The sequence below is a fragment of the Phalaenopsis equestris genome, unplaced genomic scaffold (genome assembly GCF_001263595.1).
Source record: "Phalaenopsis equestris unplaced genomic scaffold, ASM126359v1 Scaffold000609, whole genome shotgun sequence".
Classification (NCBI taxonomy): Eukaryota; Viridiplantae; Streptophyta; class Magnoliopsida; order Asparagales; family Orchidaceae; genus Phalaenopsis; species Phalaenopsis equestris.
Genome location: NW_018165049.1, coordinates 251,872 through 279,034, shown reverse-complemented (window position 1 = coordinate 279,034; position 27,163 = coordinate 251,872). Strand labels below are relative to the sequence as shown.

General features: G+C 33.6%; 1 protein-coding gene across 1 annotated transcript in view; it reads right to left on the bottom strand.

The window, feature by feature from the left end:
* Positions 1–6,107: 6,107 nt before the first annotated feature.
* The window catches only part of LOC110029872 (ultraviolet-B receptor UVR8), a 45,021-nt gene continuing 23,965 nt past the window's right edge, over positions 6,108–27,163 (bottom strand). The window contains exons 7-12 of the mRNA XM_020732354.1: positions 14,970–15,041; positions 11,535–11,606; positions 11,214–11,332; positions 7,261–7,346; positions 6,489–6,541; positions 6,108–6,303 (exon numbers count right to left, since the gene is read on the bottom strand). Of these exons, the coding sequence (XP_020588013.1) occupies positions 6,217–6,303; positions 6,489–6,541; positions 7,261–7,346; positions 11,214–11,332; positions 11,535–11,606; positions 14,970–15,041 (489 nt within the window). The 3' untranslated portion in view covers positions 6,108–6,216. The remainder of the gene's footprint in view (positions 6,304–6,488; positions 6,542–7,260; positions 7,347–11,213; positions 11,333–11,534; positions 11,607–14,969; positions 15,042–27,163) is intronic.

Genomic DNA, 27,163 nt, shown 5'->3' with positions numbered 1-27,163 from the left:
GTCGCCTATATGCCTCTTTAGTTGTCGATGTCACTCTCTTATATAGGATGACTTACAATAGAATATAAACAAAATTATTCAATTGAGAATCTTCATAGAATATAAACACCGTGTTTCGTAAGAGTTTATATATTTAACCTATAAAGTTTAAGTTTTACATACATGACATCATTAAACACTATTTTAGAAATACTCGACCACCATTTTGATTTGTAAGCATCATACAAGTTAATACAGATGGATTTTCAAACCCTTCCAAATTTATGGAAATAAGAACAACAGATTACTACATTTGCATCTTCATTTTTGCACAAAAGAACAACAGTAAGATGCCTCAAATTTCCATTAAAACCCACGAAAATGATAGCCAAGTTTTAAGTGATAGCCAAGTGAAGTGAGACCATAATATTTAAAGTCTTAAGTGATAGACAAGTGAAATGAGAGCCACCCTTGCTCTAAATGAATCCATTTGGTAATGGTACTATGGTTGCCCGAAAAGTTCTGGACTCTCCAAACACGTAACACATTATCGTAAGAAATATAGAGATAGTTCAAATCAACCAGCTACATTTGCGAAATTGACCAATTGTAGAGCATAAAACATGAACATCACCATAGATAATAAAGATTTGAAATCATTTTTTCTATCTCTGAAATAAATAACAAGAAACGAGTTATAATCAAATAAAGATTTTCGCAAGGCAACTTCATAAGCATAAGTAAAATGCTTATTGAGCATTTGGTATGATTTTACTGCCAAGTGCCAAGCAAAACAATAAAAAAAACAACTAATAAATATCAACAACGAAATGAAATTTTCATCTCATTTACATTTTCAAGTAATGATATCAACAAAACATTCTAAATACTAACAGAATTTGTTAAAGGTCGACCAACTTTGTAAGTAATTAAGGTAATGATGAGCTGTTTTTAATTCCAATTATGACATAAGAGTGGATTCTGTAAGAAAAGATGCACTAGTTTCAATTCCGATTAAAGAACAACAATGATTTTTGCAAGGTTCCTCATCCGATTATATGAGAAGACATTAAGGTTTTGAGGGCTAATTTCTAAAATCTCATTGAGTTTCATTTTGAATTTGGCTCTAGTGTATGCATTTGGCGTGTGCCAAACATTATGTCGAATCTCTTTGTTACCTTGGAAATGAATGTATTTCTTAATGCTTTTCCATAATAAACGCATGTAAACCTTATGTTTTGCATCTGGAAATAAAGACCTTAACACCTCAATCAAGCCCTTTTCCATATTGAAGATAGACCTTATTGGTGCAACATTAAACTCAAAAGACATAGCTAAATTTTGTAGAATCCATTCCCAAGACTTTTTTGATTTGAACTCAACTCTTACAAATGTGATTATGAAAAGTTCATTATTCCTATCTATGGTATTTGTTGAAAGTAAAGCTCCCAAGTAATTAGATTTCAAATGACATGCATCATGATCAACGAGATGCCTACTCTCGCGACCTGAAACGATGCTTAAAATTAACTAGGGTAGGAACTACGTTCAAAAAATATTAATGTTTCATTTTACTTTTCAAAAATTTAAGAAACTTCTAATAAATGTAAAAGAGCCACTAATCCACAAAGTGCAACAAAGTTTTAACTCTCCAGAAACAACATCATAATCGAAAAATATATCTCTGACCAACATATAAAGTGTCTCTAAACAGAAATAAACACTAAAAAAGAAACTAAAGTCAAATCATAAACTAATATCTATCAGTAGCAGTGGTCTTCCACTTGAAAATCAAGTGTTTCCTACAAGACATATCACTTAGAAATTTTCTTCTCCTAAAAGAAATATTATTTGAAACTATATGTGCAACTTAGTAAGTAATTATAATATAATTTGCATTAAATTTTTTATGTTATGCTTGAATGACAAGAAGAAAATACAATAAATTTCATTAAAACCTTAAATTTATCATTTCTCATTCCATTTTAAGTTTTTACCAATTTAACCTCCTTAATAGTCATCATAGGATTACCGTCATACCCGAAAGTATCCTAAAGAATTTGGACGAAAGACACCCTCAAAATGTGTTCAAAGATGCCTTAAAAAATGTACCCAAATGCACCCTCAAATTGCACCCCATTTACCATTTTCTTTAACATGCATGGATGTTTTGCATCCCATGTCAGTATCATATGGGGGTATTCCTGTATAACTTAAACATTTAACTTTCATTTCATTTAAATTATATCTTTTGAAGACATTAAACGTTATGTTTCCCTTTCCCCATTCAATTCCTTTCATTCTTAAGTTACAACATGCATACAAAAGTAAAATAATTGTATAAAACATTAAAAAAAATTATTTTATAAACTTCAAATTTAATAAATATAAGAAAATAATTCCCCACCGTGTTTTGCTTGCTTACCACACGGACTCCTGGCCTTCATGCTTAAATGTGCTTCAACCTAAATTATAGTTAAACATTAATATTTTATTAAATATCAATTTCAAATTAAGTAAATTAAACCTTAATTTAAAACATAACTTATCGTTGAAATGTATCTATCTTCTTCCTCAAATCTAAAGGATCAGTCGGTCTTCTTCCTTACTTCCTAACAATAATAAAGTTTAACAATACTAATCAATTTAGCTAATTACATCATTAATTTAATTAATAACATAAGATTAAACATTTACGTTATGGGCATTCAGATCGATCTCATCCCTTATTTGATTTCTTCACAAACTTTTCTCTCCCTCAAAGTCAAAATCCCTTAAAATCTTTTGTTTGTCCAAATCTTCCCCTTCCCTCATAGCCTTTCACAACAATACCTGATTTAAATTCATAAACCATAAATGCTCATATTATAATCTATTCAATTAATTATGTTTTATTATTCTAAAACTTAAACTAAATCAAATGAGTAACAGACACACACAATAATATTATATTAATTAACATAATTAAATATATTATTTGATTGGAAGAAATTTACTTATAACTTATAAATTATTTTTATTTATTTTTTATAAACTAGTTGAATGCTAACTTATAATTTATTCAATTATTTGTTATTAAGATTTGTAAAATAAGTTAAATATTTTATCAATTTCATTAAAATTTAATTTATATGAAAATTAAGCTCATTTGCACTTTAGTTTTCCATATTCAACAAGTAAATAAGTTAAAAATTGAAATGACTATTCAATTTTTTTATTAAAATTGATAATAAATTCAAATAAGTTATAAATTCGAATAAGTTAAAAATTTATTATCAATTTTTTTATAGAAATTAAAAAATTCATTTAAATTTTTAACTTATTTACTTGTTGCATAGGAAAAACTAAATGCAAATTAAAATTTAATTTTATATAAAAAATTTAAAAACATTTGAATTTTTAGCTTCTTCATTTAATATAAACTAGTCAAATATAAATTAAGTATGGTCATTAAAAAAATTAAGCAAATAAAAAATGAACATATATGTGAAAACTCGGCTCAAAGATGAATTGAACATGAAAAACTTATGATTCAAGCAAACCAAGACCAATCCACGACATACTCTAGTCAACTTGACTCAATTACAACTTTATATATACCTATGGTCATTCGAGATTAAGGATCAATAAACTTCACCTAAAATGTATAAAATTTTTAATTTTCTTATCACATAAGAAAATATCATAATTAAGAACTTTTAAAAATTAAAACATATTTTCAAGCATCTACAAAGTCTTATCAATGTAATAATTAAAGTATAGATATTTGTTTTCCCCAAAGTATTGAAAACATTTATAGGTCATAAAATTACAATCATCCTAACAATTATTTTTTTTCAAATATGATAGTCAATATTATATTGACTTTTAGGCAATGGGCAACTCTACCAAATCTTCCTACCTTTTCTCTTCCAAAATTTGGTTTTGGATTAACCGTTTTTATTATGCTTAAATAAAAGATCAGAATTCATGATAAAAATTATTCATAATATAAATATCATCGACTTTATTTAAAATTTAGTCATAAAAAATATAAAAAATGTGGAATCGGTCAAAAAAATAGAAGTGACTTAAAATTTGAATGGTATGTTTCATTAATCTAAATAATCAAGGGGTATTTACATAAATAATACACAATTCTTGGCTATTTATATATCTAACACAAACATTCACACACACACACACACACACACACACACACACACACACATATATATATATATTAAAAGTAATGACTAGAAGCTATTATACGAGCCTCTAGTCACCCCTATCTGTCTAACAATTCGAGTATCACCTCCTTAAAGTCAACTGTGTCAGAGAGGTTCAACCCCCGACCCGAGGGATCTTATACTGTAAATGTCAACCAACAGGTCTGGATATGTGGCACTATATATATATATCTATATGTATATATAAGAAATTCATGATATTTTATAGGATTAAATGATATGAAATTTTACTTACAATCACAATATCACGATTAAAAAAATATACCAAATCCAAAATTATTCAACTTTGATTTCATTAGACACTCAAATTCTTAATGATCAAGCGATGATTGTCCTCTGTTTAAGTGTTTAGGAATGTTGGCTAAAATTATTTAAATAACCCTTCTACATATCAAAAATAAATGTTCATTCTTCACAAGTGAGTATAAAATTGATAAAACTCAAAAATCCATAATTCATGTTTATTAACATGTTAAGATTTTTATTTTTATTTTTTTATGTAAAAGTTGAATATTTCATCATCAATGACACAAATCATGTTGAATCTTGCCCAATGAGAGCCAAATAAAATTATGTAATTAATCTATCAGAATTAAAATGATGATTATAATTTAAATTTATTTAGACTATTATAATTTTTTTATATTAAAATAGTTATAACCAAGTGTTAAAAAACACAAATTTTCAAATTCAAATGACAATATTGACTAGCAACAATTATTTTATATCTTAAGAGAGTCTTTTTTAAAGCAAAAACTCTATCAAATAAAGCCTAAGATTTTAAATTTGAAGTGCAAATAATATATTAGATGCTAAATAAGGCAAGTAATCATTCTTATAAAATAAAATACTAATAATAATAATAAAATAGAAGACATCCATCTCAATATCTCATATCTTATGCTCTTTTCAAAACAATTTAAGTTTTACTTGGAGTGCCTACAATTTTTTAAAAAGATAATGCAAAATTATGTTAAAGAAAATAACTTCTTAAAAATCACGTGATGAATACTACGTATATAACTTTCTTATAACTATCGCACTTTAATATATCAAATTGAAAAAAAAAGACTTCCCTCCATAAATTTCTAGAAAACAAGAAAATAATTATCCAAATAAAGTTGTGATGACGGTCTGAAACACAAATCAGGCAAAAAAACAAAGATGTCCCCAACAAATCCTGGAAATTCTTTCTAAAATTGATATGTTTCACTATATATTGGTTTCCATCTAGTCGCTAGAATAAATCAAATTTAACTTTGATCATCTTTCAATCAATTTCAGAACAAAACAATCAAAATTACCCAATACCTAACAAAATACATTCATACCACATTTCTTATATATTGACATATCTATGCCCTAAACTTTCATGTTTCCATTTATAACACTCAAGAATCTCACATACATAAAAAAAAAATACCACCATTATCAACTTTTTAAAAACGAAAAAAACATTTTCATACATTAATTTATGACACCAAGTTTCATAAGTTAGCTATGCAAAAACATAAGGATTGTGTTGCATTTGCATGTGAACTTCCCAAAATGAAATGATAATGATGATACAATCAATATCAGCTGTTATATGCTAGGACTGCCCTGTTAACATACTAGAAATGCTCCAAATTATACCAGGCCAATCACACGATGAAAATAAATCCCTAACAAATCATCAAATTTATAGGCTGAAACTGCAACAGCATCGGCAGCCATGGATAAAGCTGAAGCTAACCATCCCAACAAAATAATTTCAATCCTATTTGAACAACTGAAGCCTACTCGATTAAATAAATTCAGCAAAAACTGTGCTAGAACAGAATATTAAGCAAATAAGTTTGATTTTGAAAAATATCGCAAAAGTGAATATGAAGAGCATAACAAATAACAAACAAACAAGCTACCATAGGCAAACAAAGAGCAGGACTGGAGAAAACTACATAACATCTTCATACTTCCAGCTCATACATAAATTTTATTTTTACAAACATAAAAGATTAGAAGCCGACTAATGGCGCAGCCGCTTAACGTCATTCTCCGGTACATCTGCTTCATTCCCATTACCCTCCATTAAGTTTGTTCCTTGGTTCGGAACCTGGAAAAAAGGTGAAAAAAACTCAAATTTAATAAGATATAATGTTTTATAGGCTACAGAAGTAAACTCTCCAATTAAATCAAACATATTTTACAGTAAAAATGGCGTTTCACTATGCTAACTGTTACAGTGTCTCACAGCTTCAGGGCTTCTACAATGTGATGGTGAGATTTAAAATTACTAACCGTTTCATCAGGAACACGCGCATATCTTTCAGATGGTGATACCCAGACCTTCCCTGTTGAAAAAAAGACCAAAGACCAGTTAACGACAGTTCGAACAAGGTAAGATAACCAATTAATATATTTTGGAAAAAAATTAATTTTAAAGAATGGAAATTTAAATACATGCCGCACAATTCATATGCATTTACATATCTAACACAAAAAGTCGGATATTTATATTTATAACAACTTGTTAGTAAAAGCAAATGCATGAAAATTTATATTTTACTTTTATGAAGTTAAGTGGCGAGTGGTGCTTTTGATGTGATATCAAAGATTTGTGTGTTATGTATGTAAATATGAAAGTATAGGCGATATATATATATAAATTATATGTAAATATATAAAAGAATATTGTGGTATGTATGTAAATGCCCCCCAAAAAAAAAAAAATTTAAAGCGCCAATGATTTTCATTTATTTATAAGCAAATAAATAATATTATTATAAAAAAAATAAGGTGGAAGATCCAACTGGTAATTGTTCAAAGTCAGCGAGCAGGAAATGGTGCTGGTTGGGCTGTTGGAGGCTTAAAAGGCCGTGCAGTGGTGGCCAAAAAGACTAAAAACATTATAATTAGAATATTTATTTTAATAGCCTTTATTTAAAAATAAATAAAAATCAGGAAGACTTCATTATCAAAACTAAAATCCTTTATTATAAAAGGGGCAAATTGTAAAGAGAGAAATCTCTATTATATTCTTCTTCAAAGGAAATTGCATGAGCTCACGCACCTTGTAGTGGATCTGCTCTAGAGGATGGTATCTGGCTGCAACTTGAACCATCAGAGCTCAAAATCTCAATCATCTTGGGTGTATTCCTTCAACATGCCAAAATAATGCTTTTAATTGAAGATCTGTACCTCTAAATACAAATATTAGCCAAAAATGAAGGCCGCACTGAAAGAGCAGCACCCAATGCAATTAAGTCCTTTTCCGAGCAACAAAGAGATTCCACATTATTTTTTGTATCTCAAATAAAATGTGCACTTTTTATAGGTTTTGAGCATCATAAAGAAGACAGACTTTTCTCCTCCTAGGAGAAGAATAGCTGTTCCACCCATTTAGACTTTAATATTTATTTCTTCAAATGCAAGATCAAATCAACCGTGTATTTAACATTATTAAAACAAGTATTAATTTATATTGGATGGTTTTGATTGACGAAATGCATGGATTAAAAAAAAGTTCATCTTTAAAAAGGCTTCTAGCCTCCGATCAATTTCATTATTTCACATGTTAGAAGAAGAGTTAAAGTATGATCATTTATGAAGATTGACCAGGATGAAGATTTCCGTGAAGAGATTACAATCAATAATTAGATTTTGAGTTTTAAGATTATATAAAGCAATGTTTTCAAAGTGCTCCATTTCGTGTCAACAAGTAAAGAGCAAAGTGAAGAACAATTTTACTAACTAGAACATTAACAAGCCATGTATCATATATACATATCTTATATACATATAATAGCTATGAAATTAACCAGACATAAACCAAGTCAAGTAGAATTTTGTGGAATATATAATGATACATTAAAAAACAGTAAATTTTAACTTTTTGAAAGCAAAAATTCAAAATACATATAATGATGTAAGAATACTTTAAAAACAAGAATATACTTGTGATATTGAATGACCATCAAGAAACCGAGGGGCGGAAGCAATGAAAAGCAAAAAGAGTACGAAGACAATGTGTCGAGAAGTATTCTTGAGAAACCGCATGTTAGCATGAAACTATTGGAGCCAAAAGAAAAACAAGAGAGAAGTGCATAACCAGCAGGTGAGTGACTGTGAAGAGAAAAAAAAAAAACCACCAAAAAGCCACTATCTCTAGCAGAAGAAAGAAGAAAAAATGAGCAACAACTCCATGACAAAAAGTGATGAAAAGCGACTTCCGTGCCTGATTATTATGATAGATAATGGACAAAATCATGAATTTGAACTATGATTTCACAATAATAAAGACTTTAGTGCACAATGCCATAACACTAAGCAAAAAACTACAAGGTTATACTTCAAAGCCAAGCAATAAGCACTTTGAAATGTGCTTTCACTTCGCTCCTATAATACACTTTGAAATGTGCTTCTAATAACATCAGTACAACAATAACAAGCCTTTATACCACTAAGTGGGGTCAGCTACATGAACTTGTTTCCTCCATTGTGTCCTATTGAGTGTAATATTTTCATTTAATTCTAATAAATTAAAATCAATTTTTATACAACATCAGTATCAATGCAAAAATAAAATCAAAAGAGTCAAAAAGATATAACTCTCATGCTTCTTAACACACTTGTTACACGCACATTTGATCCTCAACAAGAGCTTTCTCAAGACATAATCAAATTCACGCATGTGTGCATGTGAATCAGATATTTTATATGGATGAGTATTGAATATTAAAAAATGTAAACATAGCTAAGTTTTTTTTTTTTTGTTTTTTTAACATGGCAAAATTTGATTATGGCAAAAATGAGAATGTTAAGTTGGATATACAGCAAAATAAAAAAAAGGATAAATTAAGAAATGATTATTATTAGCTTAAGAAAATATCATATTTTGAAAGAGAGCTATATTTTGTCAGTTGAAGACATTAATTGAGTGTACCATGGAACATTGTACTCATTATTGAGACGTAATGACGAACAACCTTCCAGACGGCTTATCACCACTAAGTGACAATCAACACACCATAGATCTCATACACGGATCAACGTTACCAAATGGCCTCGCCTATAGATTGCAACCCACAAAGTACGAGGAGTTCCAACATCAGGTGCAAGATCATGTTTTAAGAAGATTAGTCCAAAAAAGCACCAGACCATGTATTGTCCCCGCCCTTATGGTACCTAAAAAATAAGGTTCATTGCGAATGTGCATAAACAGCCGTGTCATTAACAAAATAATCAACAAATATTGGTTTCCTATACCATGTTTGGACGATCCCTTGGATCAGTTGCACGAAGCCACCGTCTTCTCAAAAATCGATCTGCGCAGTGGATATCACAGATAAGAATGCAGTCGGGAGACAAATGGAAGACCACCTTCAAGACACTAAATGGATACTACAAATAGACAGCTATGCCTTTCGACCTGTCAAACGCACCTAGCACATTCACGCGGTTGATTAATCAAGTGTTTTGGGCTCACATCGAGAAAATTGTGGTGGTTTACTTCAACGATATTCTGGTTTATAGTAAATCAAAAGGCGATCATCTGCAACACCTTCGGGAAGTATTCGAGATCTTACGAGCTGAACAAGTGTTCGCCAACCTCAGGAAATCCAATGAATCCAATAAGATGTTTTTTTGGGCGACATTGTGTATAGCATAAACATTCATCATAAACTAAGTATTTTTTGGGTGACATTGTGTATAGCATAAACATTCAAATGAATCCAATGAAGATCGAGGCAATCGTGAGTTGGACCACGCCACAATCATTCACCGAGCTACAATAATTACTAAACAAAACCATAAGTATCAAACACAAGAAAACAAGTCCCGATAAGCCACGACATTGTAATATGACCGCTCATTTTTTGTGTTATACATGTCCTCAACTACTCGCCCATCCCATTCGTGCCCAAACGAGTCGCAGACTTCCTGCGAGTTTGACCCAGGCGGCTCGTAGACTCATCGTGCCCTTCCCTGCCTGAGTCAAACACGTGACTCCCATCCTTCTTCAGTCGTCCGCCTCCACCAGCACATCCATGCGCCCCTTCTGCCACTTCCAAGGTCTTGTACACTAACCTATGCCACTGTCAGCATTCCACTCCAACGGTTCCACCTTCCCCAAGCATCGTTCGACGCTTCCAACAAACTTGTCGAACCAGACATCATGCTCGCAGTTTGCTCCATCCAACGGATCTCGCAATCACTCAAGAGAGTCGTTTCTGTCATCTGTTATTTATTTACATTTGTTCTCATTTCCACATTTTGCATTATTATTATGTGTTTTGTTATTGTAAAGTCATCCATATACCCATTTTGAAAATCAACAATAAAATTGTTTGTCAATAGTGTCGTGATTTAGGTTAACTCCAACATCATTAATCAGAGGAACAGTAAAGAGTAATATGTATTTAAGATTAGATGATTGAAAATAGGCATGATTTGAACATGTACAACACAAAGTAAAACATAAACAAGTAGAAAAGACATAAAATTAGCATCAAAGAATTGAGGAAGAGCAGATCTAAGATTATATGGATATAACCAGAATTATTAATTACCTCGGGAACCAATAAACATGAATGAATGAAAAATAAGGGTTTATAACCAAGAAAACCTTCCAAATTATCTAAAAAGTTCATTAACCTTGGTAAATAAACCTCATTATTGAGCAGTACCAGCAAAATTTTCCTACTTTACATACCTTTTAACTCTATTAAAAACAGTCGCGTAATTACCTTCTCCTAATGTTAAGCTTCAGTCTACCATGGATAATAAAAAATATTAAAAATAAGGACCAGAGAAGGTAGGTTCAACATATCAGGCAACAGAAATGAATCATAAATAAAGGGCCAAAGCAATACAGCAATTCAAAATTTACAGAGAACTCTGTAGAAAACAAATACTCAGTGTCCTGTAAATAAAAAATAAAAAATAAAAGAGAAGGACAGCAAAATTTCAATTCTAGAATTGTTATCAACCATTAAAGTATTTATCTCCTGTTAATAAAAGTACCTGTCAAGTGTATCCCCATGTCCAAGTTGACCATTTGTTCCTCTACCCCAGGAAAAGACATTTTTTCTCTCTGTCACGGCAAGAGTATGCCGCCATCCACAAGACGTAAAGACAACCTTCTGTAAAATGCGGAAATTTATTTATTTTTTAAATAAAGAGATAAAAATAACTAGTAGACGACAAACATAAAGCTATCGGGAATGCATTCTACCTGCATCCGTCTACTTTCTCAGGGTAATAGCAATAATGTTAAAAACAACTCTCTCTCTGTAGCAGTAGCATGAATTTAAGAACATACATTCCAGATTACTAAGATCATACCTGGTCCACAGGAAAGTTTACTTGAGCTGGAGAACAGTGATCAACATTATCACCAACGCCTAGTTGTCCAAACTATCCAAGTAAAAAATACCAATTAACAATAAGCTCGAGAAGCAAAATTCAAAATCTGTGAATGTGAGATCAAATTAGTTGAAAAAGCATCAATGATCAGAGGATACAGAAGACCTCTTTCATGTAGAAAAGATGTTAAAGAATAAAAGAATGTTCAAAGGGATGTCTTAAAAGCTGTTAACTTCAACCATTACTTGAACTGTTTGGTCTACGCATTAGTGTAAAAAAGAAGGCACCTAGTTCTGGGCTCCATTAACTACGTTCAGGAAAAATATAACTGCACCATAAAAAAATGATCTTGCATTTTGATTTATTAGGAGCACCTAGTCTTCTAGCCCCGCTTTATGACTGGCAAACAAAAAAATTCAGTAAAACAAATTGCAATGCATCTCTTATTCTTCCGAGATGTAATGAATAAAACACAACCATAAATTTTACATGGATGCATAATTAGGGTTTCAATGGCAAAGAATTCCTAATCAATTCCATCCATAATCGATGTCTAAAAAACAGATGATATACAACAAAATTTAAAAGTACGATTTATATCACATGTCATCTCAACCAAGAGTGACAGGGTCTGACTTCACCCGGTTACCTAACCAGATTATGAATCCCAAAGCGAGCCATGCTCATGTTCTTAATACATTTATGGATGATGTTTATGATGTAACAGAAAAAAGGTGGATAAAATTTTATTCTCCTATTTCTTACTCATCAAATTACAATTCTTCTCTTTATATAATAAGTAAAGGCCAGGAAAAACTTAATTCCTACAGATTACAACTTACCAAAGACACAACAAACAACAAAGAGAAAGAAATACAACCTAATAATAAAGGAATAAACAAGAATAAATCTAAAAGAAGAAACTCAAAATTTCATTCGCCCCCTCAAGCTGGGTCATAGATGTTGTAAAGACCCGGCTTGATATTCAAATCAGTAAAGTTGCCACGAGGTAGAGATATAGTGAAGGCATTAGCAACTTGAAGATGATTTGGAATGTTGATCGAGTAAATAATGTCTTTATTGACCTTGCAGAGATAAAATGTCCATCAATTTCAATGTGTTTGCTCATGTCATGATGCACGTGATTCTTTGCAATACTAATGGCGGCTTGACTTTCACAAAATGTCTTTAAAGAATTGATAACATTTGGATCCACATTCCTTCACAAATTCCCAAAGCAAATGCTCGGTTCAAAGATTTTGCATTGTCTGGAGACCACTATTGATTCTTGCTACTCCATATGAACAAAATTCCCCAAACATAGGAATAATACCCACAAGTGGATCATTTGTCCGTGAGAGGCTCCTCTTTTCCTTTCATACAAATGAACAAAAACACGGATTGTGACCATTGAAGGAAGTTATTTAGATTGAATTTATGGCCTGTGATAAAGTGAGAGAGTTCTGGGGTTGTTTGGGCATAATTCCTGGTCTTTGATTCAAAAATAACCTCCAAAGTAGAACTAGACATCTTCATCCCATACTCGATCATAAAGCCACCGCTTTTGGGGCTGTTGTAGCTATAGGAAAGAACTGATAATAGATTGGTTGCTACCTGCGACTCTTTTTTTTGCTCGTGATGGAACAACTGGGTCAATGGGAAGAAGGCTAGGAGTTAGCTTCTCCTTGTGTCTGGAGCCTTGGATTCAATGGAAGAACATACTTGTAAGGAAAGAAGAGTAATACCTGTTGCGATCACACTTGGGAAGAGGGATCACATACAAAAATCAAAGGATCTACACACAGACGACATTATTATAGTGATGCAATACAGAGCATTTAATTTGACGATTTTGACGTAGATGACGCTCTGAACGCATACAATGAAACTGCGGCTTATAGTGACGCATTGTAGTTTCAATTCACGATCGATGGGAAACCAAACACATAAGAGGATTCAATCACGATTATGGTAGCTAGACGAGATGGATGATGTTAAACAGGCCTTGGTGGTTCAGGAAAGAGCAGAAGAGGACCTGCAGGCTAAAGAGATCTAGGATTTCTTTCCTCGCTCTGCGGCATAAAGAAAGGAGGAGATATTTGTATTATCCTATCTCCTTATATAGTAAGGCTAGGGCAAATGTAGTTCCTACCATTACAGCTTACTAAAGACATCATAAATAACAGAAGGAAAGAAAAACAACATAATAGGAAAGGAATAGATGCAAATAAATCTAAAAATAGGAAACTCAAAATTACACAGTAACCATGAAATTTTAGGTCATATTAGATTTACATGACAAATACTTTCATACAATATAAAGAAAATGATATACTTTACCCTAATTACACATCTCTTTATAGAGCCATCAATGTAGTGTGGATCTAACACCTCACTATTTACTCGGATCAAATGGGTCTAGATTTGGTCACTCGAGTGATGGTTTAGTTGGTTTGGAGTAATACATCTCACTTCTTTATTAAAAAGAGATGTGCAGAGATGATTTGTTCTAAGAAACATTTTAATTGATGACAACTTCCTAGCATAAGCATCATCATCATAATTGCCATCACTAGCCTTATTCCAACTATTTGGAACTAGCATTACGAATCATCATTCTCAAGTTCTTTCGAGTGTTACAAGAGGTTCTAAATCTAATCCACACAAATTATTTTGCACCAATTTTATCCATATTGCATTTGATTTGCCCCTATTTCACCTACTATTAAACACTATTTTATATATGTTATCAATGTATATTCTATCATAGAAGTACGAGACCAAATCATATTCTTAACTACCATGTTTTCAATGGATGTTGTGCCCAACAAGCTCATTATCAATTTATTCACTCTAATTTTACCACATGAATCATAATATTCTCATTTCTACTACACCTGATAGTTAACAGATCTATTTGTCAAAATCTCAAATCCACTCAACATAACACGGCTAACTGTAGCTTTATAAAATTTACTTCACGTGAAAGCCCCATACTCCCAAGGCATTTCTCTACTTTAACCATATAGTTTTATAAGTAAACGTGTTATCCTTGACACCATTCTTCTATACGATACATACAAAATACAACTATCAAACCTGTGTAACATCATTTTTTTTAATGATATTAAATGTTAAAAATACACCCATTAAATTTATTATCATATACTCAATTTGTGTTCTATTTATCACAAATTTTCCTCATTATTTTAATTTTGCATTTAATTCAACAGCCAACTCTCAGAATAGAAATATATCCTCGCTCGAATAATAGAAAGATTTTGGTTCACATCAAACCCCTTTAAAAAAAGTCTACGACCTTCCAAAAGAACTGTTTGTTTTTTGTATACAAGCAAACAGAAAATATAGGTGTTTTATGAAGTAAATAAAAATTTTCTTTCTTATCATAGAAACCTTATTCCAACCCCAGCCATATAACCTTCCATCAGATGTGAGAGCCATAGTATGTCTCCACCCGCCTGATACCTGAAGACCATAAGAATAATGAAGTATTAGGAAAGAAAATATCTAGGCATATTATGGAAGAAATTATGAATTCAATATAAATCTACTTAAAATATGAAGTTGGAAACATATCAAATAAACTTGAATGTTGCAAAAAAAAAATGCATTGCATCTAGTACCAACACTAAATTGCTCAACTATTGAAATTACACAGGCTCTTCCAACAAGTTGATTCCTGGCAGGTACGGATTATAAAAATAATAATAAAATTTTAAAATTTTAAACTACTATGATAGGAATCGTTCAACTGCGGTACATCACCAAAAAAATTCTGTTTTCTACGTACATATGCACTTCCAAGCAAGAGAATCCAACGCATTTATAGTATATGAGATACGTTGTTTGTTCTTAATTAAAAATGATTTTAAATATTATTATTTGTAAAAAAACGCCTACCATACCAAAGATAGCCTTAACAAAATCATCAAAGCGCATGTGCTTCCCTGGGAGAGATGATAAAGTCACACGCCACGTATGTACAAGTGATGTCAATGGCATAAATGGTGAATCAATTTTCCTACTTCATTAGTGATTATTTATGTCTGGGAAATATTAGGATTGTTTCATTGATGTGTTTAGACGTATCTAGATTATGTTTCTTTTATTTTAGATCATTTATTGTGAACATCCTTCTTTTTGTTATGAGTAAGGTCCCGGAGTTTAGATGATGGATTAATATAATTAATAATTGATGCGTGCCAGAAAATTTGTGGCGGTAGAATAATGAATTATCGTTTTAGCATTGCATGAGAATTCAGCACACATAGATAAAAGAAGCAAAAGGAGACGCATCGACTTTTTATGTGGAAAACCTTTGAAAAAGGGAAAAACCATGGGGACTAGCACAGTTAAAATAATATACTATGAATGAATAGTACACATGTCCATACTTCTCCTAAATTAGGAAAGATAGAATTACAAAATTGTATAACTATAATCCGGCTGCAGTTCTTGCGTCTATAGCCGTGAAAATTGGAATCGAGACCTGCAAAAGCTGTGAACCTTGTAGGCCGTAGGGGCAAATATGAATGACGTTCATAGGTTGTGGGGGCCGGAGTCAGGAGCTGCACGAGCTATGAATCATGTTTTATAGACGTCATTCATACTCGCCCCTACGGCTTACCTGGTTCACAGCTCGTGCAGCTCCTGACTCTGGCCCCGCGGCCTACAGAGGTCATTCATACTCGCCACTACGAACTATGTGGTCCAGAGCTCCCGTAACTGCTTATTACGATTTCTTTGGTCAATCAACTTTTCTGGAGCAATCATCTACAACACTCATGACGAACTACAATTTCTACAATGATCAACAATGACCCTTGCAACATGTCACCAAGAACTGCAGCCAGATTATAGTTATACAACTTTGTAATTTCATATTCCCTAATTTAGAAGAATAGAAATGTGTACTCATCATTCATAGTGGGTTATTTCAACTGAGCTAGGCCCCATGATTTTTCCCCCTTTCAAAGGTTTTCCACGCAAAAAATCAAGGTTTCTCATTTTTTTTCTTTTATCTATGTGTTGAATTCTCGTGCAACAATAGAACGATAATCAATTACTCAACCGCCACAAATTTTCTAGCATGCGTCAGTTTGGCGCCGTCTGTGGGAAACGAATCGTCGTTCGACACTATCTTCAACTAAGAGTCGTCGATGCCCTAATTCATTTCCCAGTAATGTGTATCATCCAACTGTCAAAGGAATCTCTTTGGTTAATCAACGTTTCTGGAGCAATCATCCACAACACTCATGACGAACTACAATCTCTACAATAATCAACAATGACCCTTACAACATGTTGTCACCAAGAACTGCAACCAGATTATAGTTATACAACTTTGTAATTTCATATTCCCTAATTTAGAAAAAGGATGGACATGTGTACTCATCATTCATAGTGGGTTATTTCAATTGGGTTAGGCCCCGTGGTTTTTCCCCCTTTCAAAAGTTTTCCGCGCAAAAACTCAAAGTTTCTCATTTTGTTTCTTTTTATCTGTGTTGAATTCTCGTGCAACGCTAGAATGATAATCAATTATTCTACTGCCACGAATTTTCTAGCACGCATCAGTTTGGCACCGTCTGTGGGAAACGAATCATTGTTCGACATTGTCTTCAACTAAGAGTCGTCGATACCCTACTTCATTTCCCAGTAATGTATATCATCCAACTGTCAAAGGAATCTCTTTTTTGCATTTTGAAGATTATCTCTGGAGCACTCTTCGATGTGAGGAGCAACCTTCACCGCAATCTCAATAGGTTGTTCAAGTCAATATCTCGGGCACAAGTATGGTGGGGTTGTCTTCTCGCATCCTATTCAAATACAGTATATCACAAATTCTTTCAAGCTGGGGGACAACCTTCACTGCAATCTCGAAAGGTCGTTCATGTCAACATCCTGGGCACGACTGTGGTGAGGAAGTCTTCTAGCACGGGGGGCAACCTTCACTGTAGTTTCAAAAGGTCGTTCATGTCAATGTCTCGGGCACGACTGTAGTGTATATCATCCAACTGTCAAAAGAATCTCTTCTTTGCATCTTAAAGATTATCTCTGAAGCATTCTTCGATGTGAGGGGCAACCTTCACCGCAGTCTAGAAAGATCGTTCACGTCAATATACAGAGAATAATTGTGGTGAGGTTGTCTTCTCGCATCCTATTCAAACACAGTATTTCACAAATTCTTCCAGACTGGGGGGCAACCTTTACTGCGGTCTTGAAAGTTCGTTCATGTCAACGTCTCGGGCACAACTGTGGTAAGTCATCCCATATTTCATTCAGATAACAAGTTTACAAGAATCTTTCCTGAAATGAGGAGTAATCTTCACCCCAAATAACACTTCCTCAGTGCCTCCTCATCGTACTGAAGTTCCTCTTCAACTAGAACAGAAAGTTGATCTCTTCAAAACCAAATAAATGTGTTGTTTTACATGCTCGCATGGAAAACACCCATGCTAGGGGAGCAAAGATTCAAAAGCAGCAAATAATAAGTTTTAACATTTTTCTTGAGTATAACTGGAAGCATATTTCCAAGAAAGCATATGGTCCATTACAACACACGCCCTAATCTCGAGAAACGCAGAACATCTCAGACACCTCATTCTAGGCATAATCGATCCCAAAGGGACTCGATTCGACCTCTTCCATTGAAGGCTACCGTCATCAAGTAAAAAACTTCGACATACAACCTCGGATAGGTCAAAAATACTTGATGGATTCCCTTCGACCTCTCCACTACAGCTTAGAGTCGTCAAGCAAATGCTTCAACATACAATCTTAGGTCAAAAATCCTTAGTGGAATTCCTTCGACCTCTTCCATAACAGGTTACGGTCGTCAAGCAGAAGCTTCGACCAAAAACCTATGATATGTCAATCATCCTCAGTGGATTTCATATGACTTTATTACGGATTAATATCGTCGAGTGTCTCCGGTTATACAACTCAAAACTGGTATTACATCCTCAATGGATTCTCCTTTCAATTATGCCTCTGAAAGTCAAGCCCAGAAGGCAAAGACCAGATAAGAAACTACCATGTTGTTAGAAGACGAGCCCAAGAAGTAAATTTCGATGGGAAGCTAGTGGTGGATAAGGTCCTCGCTAAAAAACTTCAACGAAGCAAGTGGTTGGCAGGGTCTTCACTGAAAGACCTCAAAAGGCTACAAGCCTTAAAATACACAAGTACATCAAAAACCTCAAAAGGCTACGAGTCTCATAAGGTACCAGTTCAAACTCCTATTAGACATAAACTTGAGAGGACACAAGTTCGAAAAACATGAAACACAAAAGATACGTGATTCTTTATTTTATAAAAATTTGTATGCTAATTTTAATTGTATAATTTTGCGCAATTAAGAAGCCACAACAACCGTGGAAGAAACAAAGAAATACATTATCACCATCTACAATTGCTACATCAAATGATCAAAAATGCTACAAAGACCAATATATACTTATACAAGAGTTACAACAAATCCACTGTTCTTTGAGTAGATTCGACATAGCCTCTCCAAAATTTCAGTACTTCTGACGATAGTCGAGGTGTCTTCTTTTGTTTCTTTTATCTGTGTGTGATGAATTTTCATGCAACGCTAAGACATTAATCCATTACTCTACCGCCATGAATTTTCTAGCACGCATCAATAATTTTGTTGATAATATTTTGTAGTAGACCACTTGTCTATAAAAAAAGAAACCAATTATAATAAAAAAAAAGGTGAGAATGAGAGGAACAGAGTAGAGGAATTACAGAAAGAAGCAAAGGCTAAAGGAAATGGTATTTGGAGAAGGGAGGTTGTAGGCTAGGTTGTTAAGAGGGGTGATGGAAAAAGTACATCTGGAGAAATACCAAAGATCGCTTTGATTCTTGGGGAAAGGGGATGCTTTCACAGGGTTGAAATGTTCCAATTGTCGGGAAATTATTTAGGTAACTAGTCTAGAATTTCTTTTATTGGCTACAGAAATAAGTGATATAGAATTAGCTCTTGGCCCTATTCATCAAATATGATGTATGATATGTGGGCCACTGCATCAAGAAAAACCACAGATATTGTAGGGGTAGTTTGAACTTGTTGCAGAGAACAAAATTGTAGTTCCATTAATAGAGCAAAACTAGGCAAACATGCAAGGAAGAAAATTTTCATTGAATTCCTCTCTCACACTCTCCACTCCAACTACTCTCTCAAGTCCTAAAGTCTCCAAAAACATCAGCCACTCCTCTTTCAAAAAGAAAACTCTTAAAAGCAGGACAAAGCTGGTTATATTCCCCAATTAGATACTTAAACTCAGTTTATTTCTTATTTTTCTTCAAGTTATCAAACCTTGTATTTCCTATGTTTACCTTAGTTGGCAAGAATGTCTCCCTACAAATAAAGGGACTTTATTTGGGCATCTTTTGACTAATTGATGTAATAACAGCATTCTTTTTTTTTATTTATTGTTCGTGTATAGTCGTGCATGCATCAGATGGTATCAAAGATTAACCTTTTCCCTAGATGACAAGAAGCAGTGGGGAAAAAAGGTTGATAAAACCTGATGGTGGGAAAAAAGTGACAGCCGACACTAAATGGTTGCTCGCGTAAGTCAAACAAATCATGTGAGGGTCCTCAATGAAGTTTGTGATGCATTCAACGGATGAAAACTTCACCGAGAAGAAATTAAGGTAACTACTAAATTGATGATGCACAAGAATGGAATTCACAAAGATCATCGAACTGGTAAAATCAACAAATTCAGTGTGATAATTGACGTGACAATGTTGTGCTTGGAGGTTAACAAATTTGCATCATACACAAAGCTGGTGACAATCATAGGGGGATGCATACATAGATCAACAAAAACTAATTCTATCGCAAAGCTTAAGGAATTTTGTTATGATTTTGTAAGAAAAGAAATATTTATCTAATGAAATATGAAATTCAAAAATTATTCAAGTACTATTTTGTTCAAATGAAAACACACAGACAAACATAGATTGTTGGATCATAATATGTCTCTTCACGGATTATTCCAATACCCTATTTAGCAAAGGAAAGAGAAGAGAGCAAAAGAGAAAAAAAAGAGAGCTAGGAAAAAATCCACTATAGAGCTCAATGGCACAATAATTTTGGGCTAGACTGCACAAGATTGCATCAACTTGTTCTCCCTCCAAACCCCAGTATTCATAGGTGAAGAATGAGGTTTGCACGCTATAGAAAAGACCATATAATTTACAACATAAAAAAAAAGTTAGACCAACAGATTAGTCATAAATACAAGAGTCATGCAACTTGAGAAAGGTTGGTCATGTGGAAGTCACTTAATTCCCTTCTGGTAGCTACCCAGTTGCTCCAGGGCTTAGCAGAATATAGGATCGACGAAGCTAATTGAGTCGAGCGTATGCTCCATGAACTTTGCAGATAATGAACCCTGTTAGGAAGTTGTGTGTCTTGAACCCAACTGGGAGTTCATCTTGAACCAGGCCAGTGATTTCTCTTTAGTTATTCCACCTTGAAATTGGCATGACGTGTTCTCCTTTGACCCGACTAACAGGTTTGCCTTGAACTCATCTTGGTTTGCCAAGTCTATCATTAGAGCATCTTGCAAGTATATTTAGTTTCCCGACCCTCTCTTATTTTCAAAAGGTAGCCACAAGAAGAATAAAAAAAATGATTGCAAGAATAATTGTTCTTAATAAAGTTGGAATCATTATTAACCTTTTTCCTTACATGAAATTCTCTCTCTTCTCCATGCCAAGTTTATCGTTTTATTCCTTTTCTATAAAGAATGTATTAGTGTATTAATATGCATTTAATATGCACGAAAAGAATGACATTAAAATTTTGTAAGGTGTTGAAAAGCGCAATGATTTGAAATTTTTGTAGCTTTGTTAACATCATCATCTCTTGCTTCCTTACAAGACCCTTCCACTTTGCAGTGCAAGGCTTGAAAGTTTAGGATTTCACTTTCTTCTTACTGCCATTTTGACCCTTCCACTTTGCAGTGCAAGGTTTGCAAGGTTAGGACTTTACTTTCTTCTTACTGCCATTTTGAGCTCAAACTTGCGAGTATGGAGATTCTAGAAACCAATCAAAGGTTTCTGAGCACACCATAGTGATAAATTTTAAAGAAGGATGGAAAAGAGAAAAGAACTCGAAGAGAAGGAAGGTGAGTTCAGAACTCGCCAAGGAGAAAATGAGGAGGTCATCATCTTTGCTCTCATTGCGACTCAAATTGTTTCTATTGATCAAGTTATCCTAAATAAACTAGCAAATAAGCAATTGAAGGTAAAAGTTGCTTCTCCCTTGAAAGAAAAAAAAAATCTCCCAATAAATTGTTGGATAAATCTAAGAGGTTTGTTATTCATCATATTGTGAGCCTTTTTTAAGTGGCAACCAAAGCCAAAGTAAAGTTGGAGTTGATCCTATGGCAATATTGGCAAGCATTTCATGGAAATCATGGATTTGAGATTTGTTATAAGATTTTGAGGTGCATTATCCTGATGATCTTAAATAGGATCATCATGCTAAGCCGGTTAAGGCGAATTTGGTCAGGGAACTTGAAGATGTTCACTCATCAAACTTCCCAAGGGGCGGAACAAGCTTGTTGTCAGGTTGGCTCCAGGGAATCTTCCTTCTCAGCCGCAAGGGATTGCACACAAAGGAATAGAGCACGATGCCTAACTCTCCTGGGTATTCATCCTTTTGGATTCTCAAGAAGACTATTCATATTTATCCACTAGTTAATTACAGTGTTAGCTCTTGAATCAAGAGTAATAGGATCAATACTTTTACCTCTTCTCCTTCTCAGCCTGCAATGGATTCTCCATTGTAATAAGCCTTAGTTTTGAATCGAGCTTCTCTTGCATGCTCATCAACAAGATAAAATATGTGCTTAAGTTTCTCATCTTTTTTACATATCTTGACACCGCCAAGTCAAAAAAACAATCCTTGTCCCTAATAATAATGTATCATACTCTATTCTTATAGAGTTGGTATTATCAAACTATTGTGAAAAAAAATAACATTTAGCAAATGTCAAGAGATAATTTTCACACAACACATTATGGATGCAAAATTGGGTGCTTGCAAAGTGAACATGGCACTGTCTGTTTATCAACATTTTCTTGTCTCCTTGAATCCATTTGAGGGCATATGATGCGGTAAGGAGTCATTTTGAGTCTTATTTTCTTCGCTATACATATTCTTTGGACTCCCCTGAATGAAGATGGACTTGACAATCTCCCGCTACATTAGATCCACAAAGTAAACAGCTCCTCATGTTCACTCGAGTTAATTGTCATCATTCTAAACTCTTCCTTTTCCAGTTGGCATGGCCATTAAAAAAATTATTGAGTCTAGGCAGTTCTAAATGAGTGTGCTTGACAGTGAATATGATTAAGTCTATGAAGTTTAACATCCTTAGAGCTTGAATGTGCTCGACAGTGATAGCAATCTTTCCATTTACATATTTCTTGAATTTCTCCAATAATATTTTTGGATGAAATTTCTACAGTCCTCTTTACTCAAACTTGATACCTAACAGTGATCACCATCAAAAATAATTTTCGAATAAGAATTTGTGCAGTCACCTCTAACAATACTTTTCAATTCCACTCTCTAGATAACATTTATCTCCTTTCCTTCTTAATAGGTGATTTGACAAAGTTTGTCTTATTCATTTTTTTCAATCATCAAAGCAAGCACAATAGATTAACCAAAATCTTTAATAGAGATGAGGATCCCAGTAGATATATTGAGATGCAGCCTTGTCGTATACTTCGCCAACAAGGACGCATCTTCTGGAGATAGTCTAATCAATAAGACTAGTATCATAAACGTTGTGATGTAGTTTTACACGTTATGAACTTGGCATTGGCTCAACTTATGCCACATTATATTTTATCTTCATGACTCATGGGGCAAAACAAATAGAGTGGTTGCTTGAACTTGCTTTAAGAGAAATCTCAACTTCCATAACAGATCAAAGGATTCAATCAAGTCAAAACATGCTTGACAGAGCAATTTCTTTATGATAATGTTAAGGTGCACTATTAATTGTTGCAAACTAGTGAAACTGACACTTATTTTAGAATCAACTAAGATAATTCCTCAAATATTCAAGTACCAAGAGATATCACATATAATATATCTCATCAACTCCCTTGAGCAAGAGATTGGTCATAGTAAGGAAACAAAAAACTACAAAATCATTTTATGATGATATAGCAAAGATTCCTCCTCACAAGATGATTTTATTTTTATAAGTACATATGAATAAGAACATCAATGATATCGTTCTATGGTTCTGAGAAGGTGTCTAAAAAGTGCATTGGTTGGAAAATAACAAAGAAAAGAAATATATGGGGTCGACGACATTTGGAGGGGGCTAAAAGACGAAATATGTTGTTGGAGAACATATTTGAGCTATTTGAGCTCTGTCACTACTTAAAACTGTGAGGGAGACGACAAAGAGGCGAGGTACGAGCAACGAGGAAGTTCACCATCTATTCTTGAACAAAATACATACACACCACTTACAATGGGAAAAAGATACAAAACTCATTACTCATTAAAGTATAAACCAGATATTTCAATCTCCTAAAACTCAGAGGCACATAAAAGTCCCCAAAACATCAAAATATAATACATAAATAGACTCCTAATAGAAAATAACCTAGTTATAAATAAATAAAAAGAAAATAGGGGTCCACAGAAACTGTGAAAAAAAAAAGAGCAAGAAATCCCGCTAAAATTGCTCCCAAATTTGAAGATTACTCAAGCCGATTCCCGCGATCACGAAATCCCTGTAATCACGACATCCCAAAATCGCGCTATTCATATCTTACTCCCGCTTCGCTTCATGCACGGCTTCGCTCCATGCACGATCTGAAACCTCCTGCATCCCCTTCCCTCGCTCGAGTTCACATATTGGGCTAGTATCAATATCTCGCGTCATTTTCTCCAGGTATGAAAGGCTTTGTCTTCTTCAGTGGAAGCTTCAAAATTTGATATATCATCATCATAACAAATTCGTTGTCTTTTATACTCGAGGGATCCCCACTACAAAAACTATGATCATATCTACCCAAGAAAATTCTGAAACGCTTGTGTCCTGATAGAATAAATAACTATTCTTTTTTGGCTGCACATCGACGAGTAATATCCTGAACCGATTTTGAAGTCCTTTCACTCATACTCCACTGAGCGCATTTGATAGGCTTATCTTGCAAAACTGACTATAGAATGAAATCTATGACATGTTGGACCACTTTTAATGGAGGTAAACTATCAATTAGAACGCCTAATAACTCCTTCAACAATTATTCCCCAAAGGACGTTATTGTCCACTCATACAATACATATCACATATTTTGAAAGTTGTCTTCTATTCATCTCTTAGTCTCGTCCTAATATGATGAAAACTACTGCACGAATCAATCTTGGAGAAGACAACGGGGTTGTTTAATTGATGAAATAAATCATTCAATCTCAAAATGGGAAACCAATACTTGATAGTGAGATTGATCACGGTCCTACTATCAATGCACATGCACCACGACTCATCCTTTTGGGATAGAATCAAGTCTTGTACAACATATGGAATGGTGCTCTCACGAACTAGTCATCAAGCCATCGGATCCTCAGCCTACTTCTACAGCTCCTCATATTCTATTGTTCACGTCTGGTAGGTTGGTCGATTAAGAAATATTGAGCCTGGGATTAGGTCTATAGCTTGTTGAATCTCTGATAGAGGTGGCAATTCAAGTGGTTGACTATCAATCAAAATATCCTAGAACTCCTCTAATGGAGGTCGCACTGTCTAAGGTATTGACTCATCTATCTCATTGTCTTCTAATATCACCAAGGCTGTTCTCATTAACGCCTCTCTCATGGCCTGTAGCAATGTAAAATGATGCATTATAGTGCATATATCTAAGTACTCATCAATACTGACTCGTTGAAAATCAGTAGTGCAAAACACTTCCCATACTTAATAAACTAGGTGATTTTAGTTCATCAAGAAATGCATTCCTATCATATTAAAATGGCATCCAAAAAAAAAAGTGACCGACAACCATAGCACAACATATCACCGATCATGCGGCTTATCTCCAATTGAAAATACTACCATACACATCTTGTTGACATTGATTTCATTCCCCTTCTTCAACTAAATCAAAAAATATGATTGAGAGTGCTTTTAGGTAGTGCAACTCAATTTGTCCATCATCCATACAGAAACCACATTCTCACAATTATTTTCTTCTATAATGAGACTACATGCATTCCCTTTCATAGTACAATGGGTATGAAAGATATTATGTTTAAGCCAATATCAATCTCTCTAGGGCTTATTCTGAAGAGCTTAGCATCTCACCAAATCATCTGCGGGTAACTAATTGGTACCCCTTTAAAGTTTCCTCCCCTATGTTTCTCTATATGTTTCTTCCAACGCACCCTATTCAGTAAAAGAAATCACTTATGTTTGAACAGTTGAACGTATCGTGTTTATATTCATGACACTTAAAGCACTTCTTGGCTGGAAATGTCTTGAGAATGTTGACTCGATCAATCCTCATTTTCTCATCTGTTATCTTCTCTTCAAGGGGGATAGTTCTTGGCATTCTAGTCGGTGTGCTCTCATTGCTAATCCGATGGTCGAACTCTATTTGAAGCATGGTAGAAAGCTAATATTACCGTGTTGTCTCTCCAACTTCAAGGCTAAGTTTTGGATATCATATATCATGCAATAGAGATTCCAGCTTGTCTGTGATCTTGGAATACTCCCGCATCAATCTGCAAAAGTCTTATTCATCTATTCCGTAATTTTGATTCTTGACCAAATGTGAGACTTAAATTCCAAGAAGTTGTCTTCTTATACAAGCATGATGCTTACTTTTTCTAGAACTTATTTGTCATTGTCTTTCCTTTCTTCTACCCTTTGTTCTCCATAGTTTTTATTATTGAGTGAAAGTGAGATTATATTTGGCCAATGTTATGAAATTTCAATCATGTGTAACTTCTATAATCATTATTTATATTCAATACTTCATAATACAAGTCCTTGATTTTCATAACTATGTTTCAACATTCTTCACCATTCATCCAAAATCGAATAATTTTTAAGATTAATAACTTCTAGCTTATGCATATTTTAAGTGTTTGATGCATGATTATCCGGAATGCATGTTAGACTAAGGTTAAAGTTCCAAGACAGTGAGGAATCCTATATCAAGGCTACGTCATATGATGATTACAAGCAGATAAAACAGGCTTGTAAGAAAGAAAAGATTTAGCTTACATAGACAGCATGGAACAAACAAACCACATTTTCTCGCTTTATCCATATATGGACTGCCACCCTCCAGAATATATTATTATTTTTTAAAAACTGAATAATGGAGCAAGGCCGACCACCCCTAAAATATTTTCTTATTATTTTATTAAAATGTAAGATGGGCGACAAATTGAGAAGAGGAAGAATTGGAAGGAGATAAGGATAAGATTAAATTATTTAAAAAATATATAGTATTATGCTTCTAATTACAAAATAAGTTGAATGACTGAAAATTATAAATAGATCCCTTAATATAGTTAGTTTTCATTC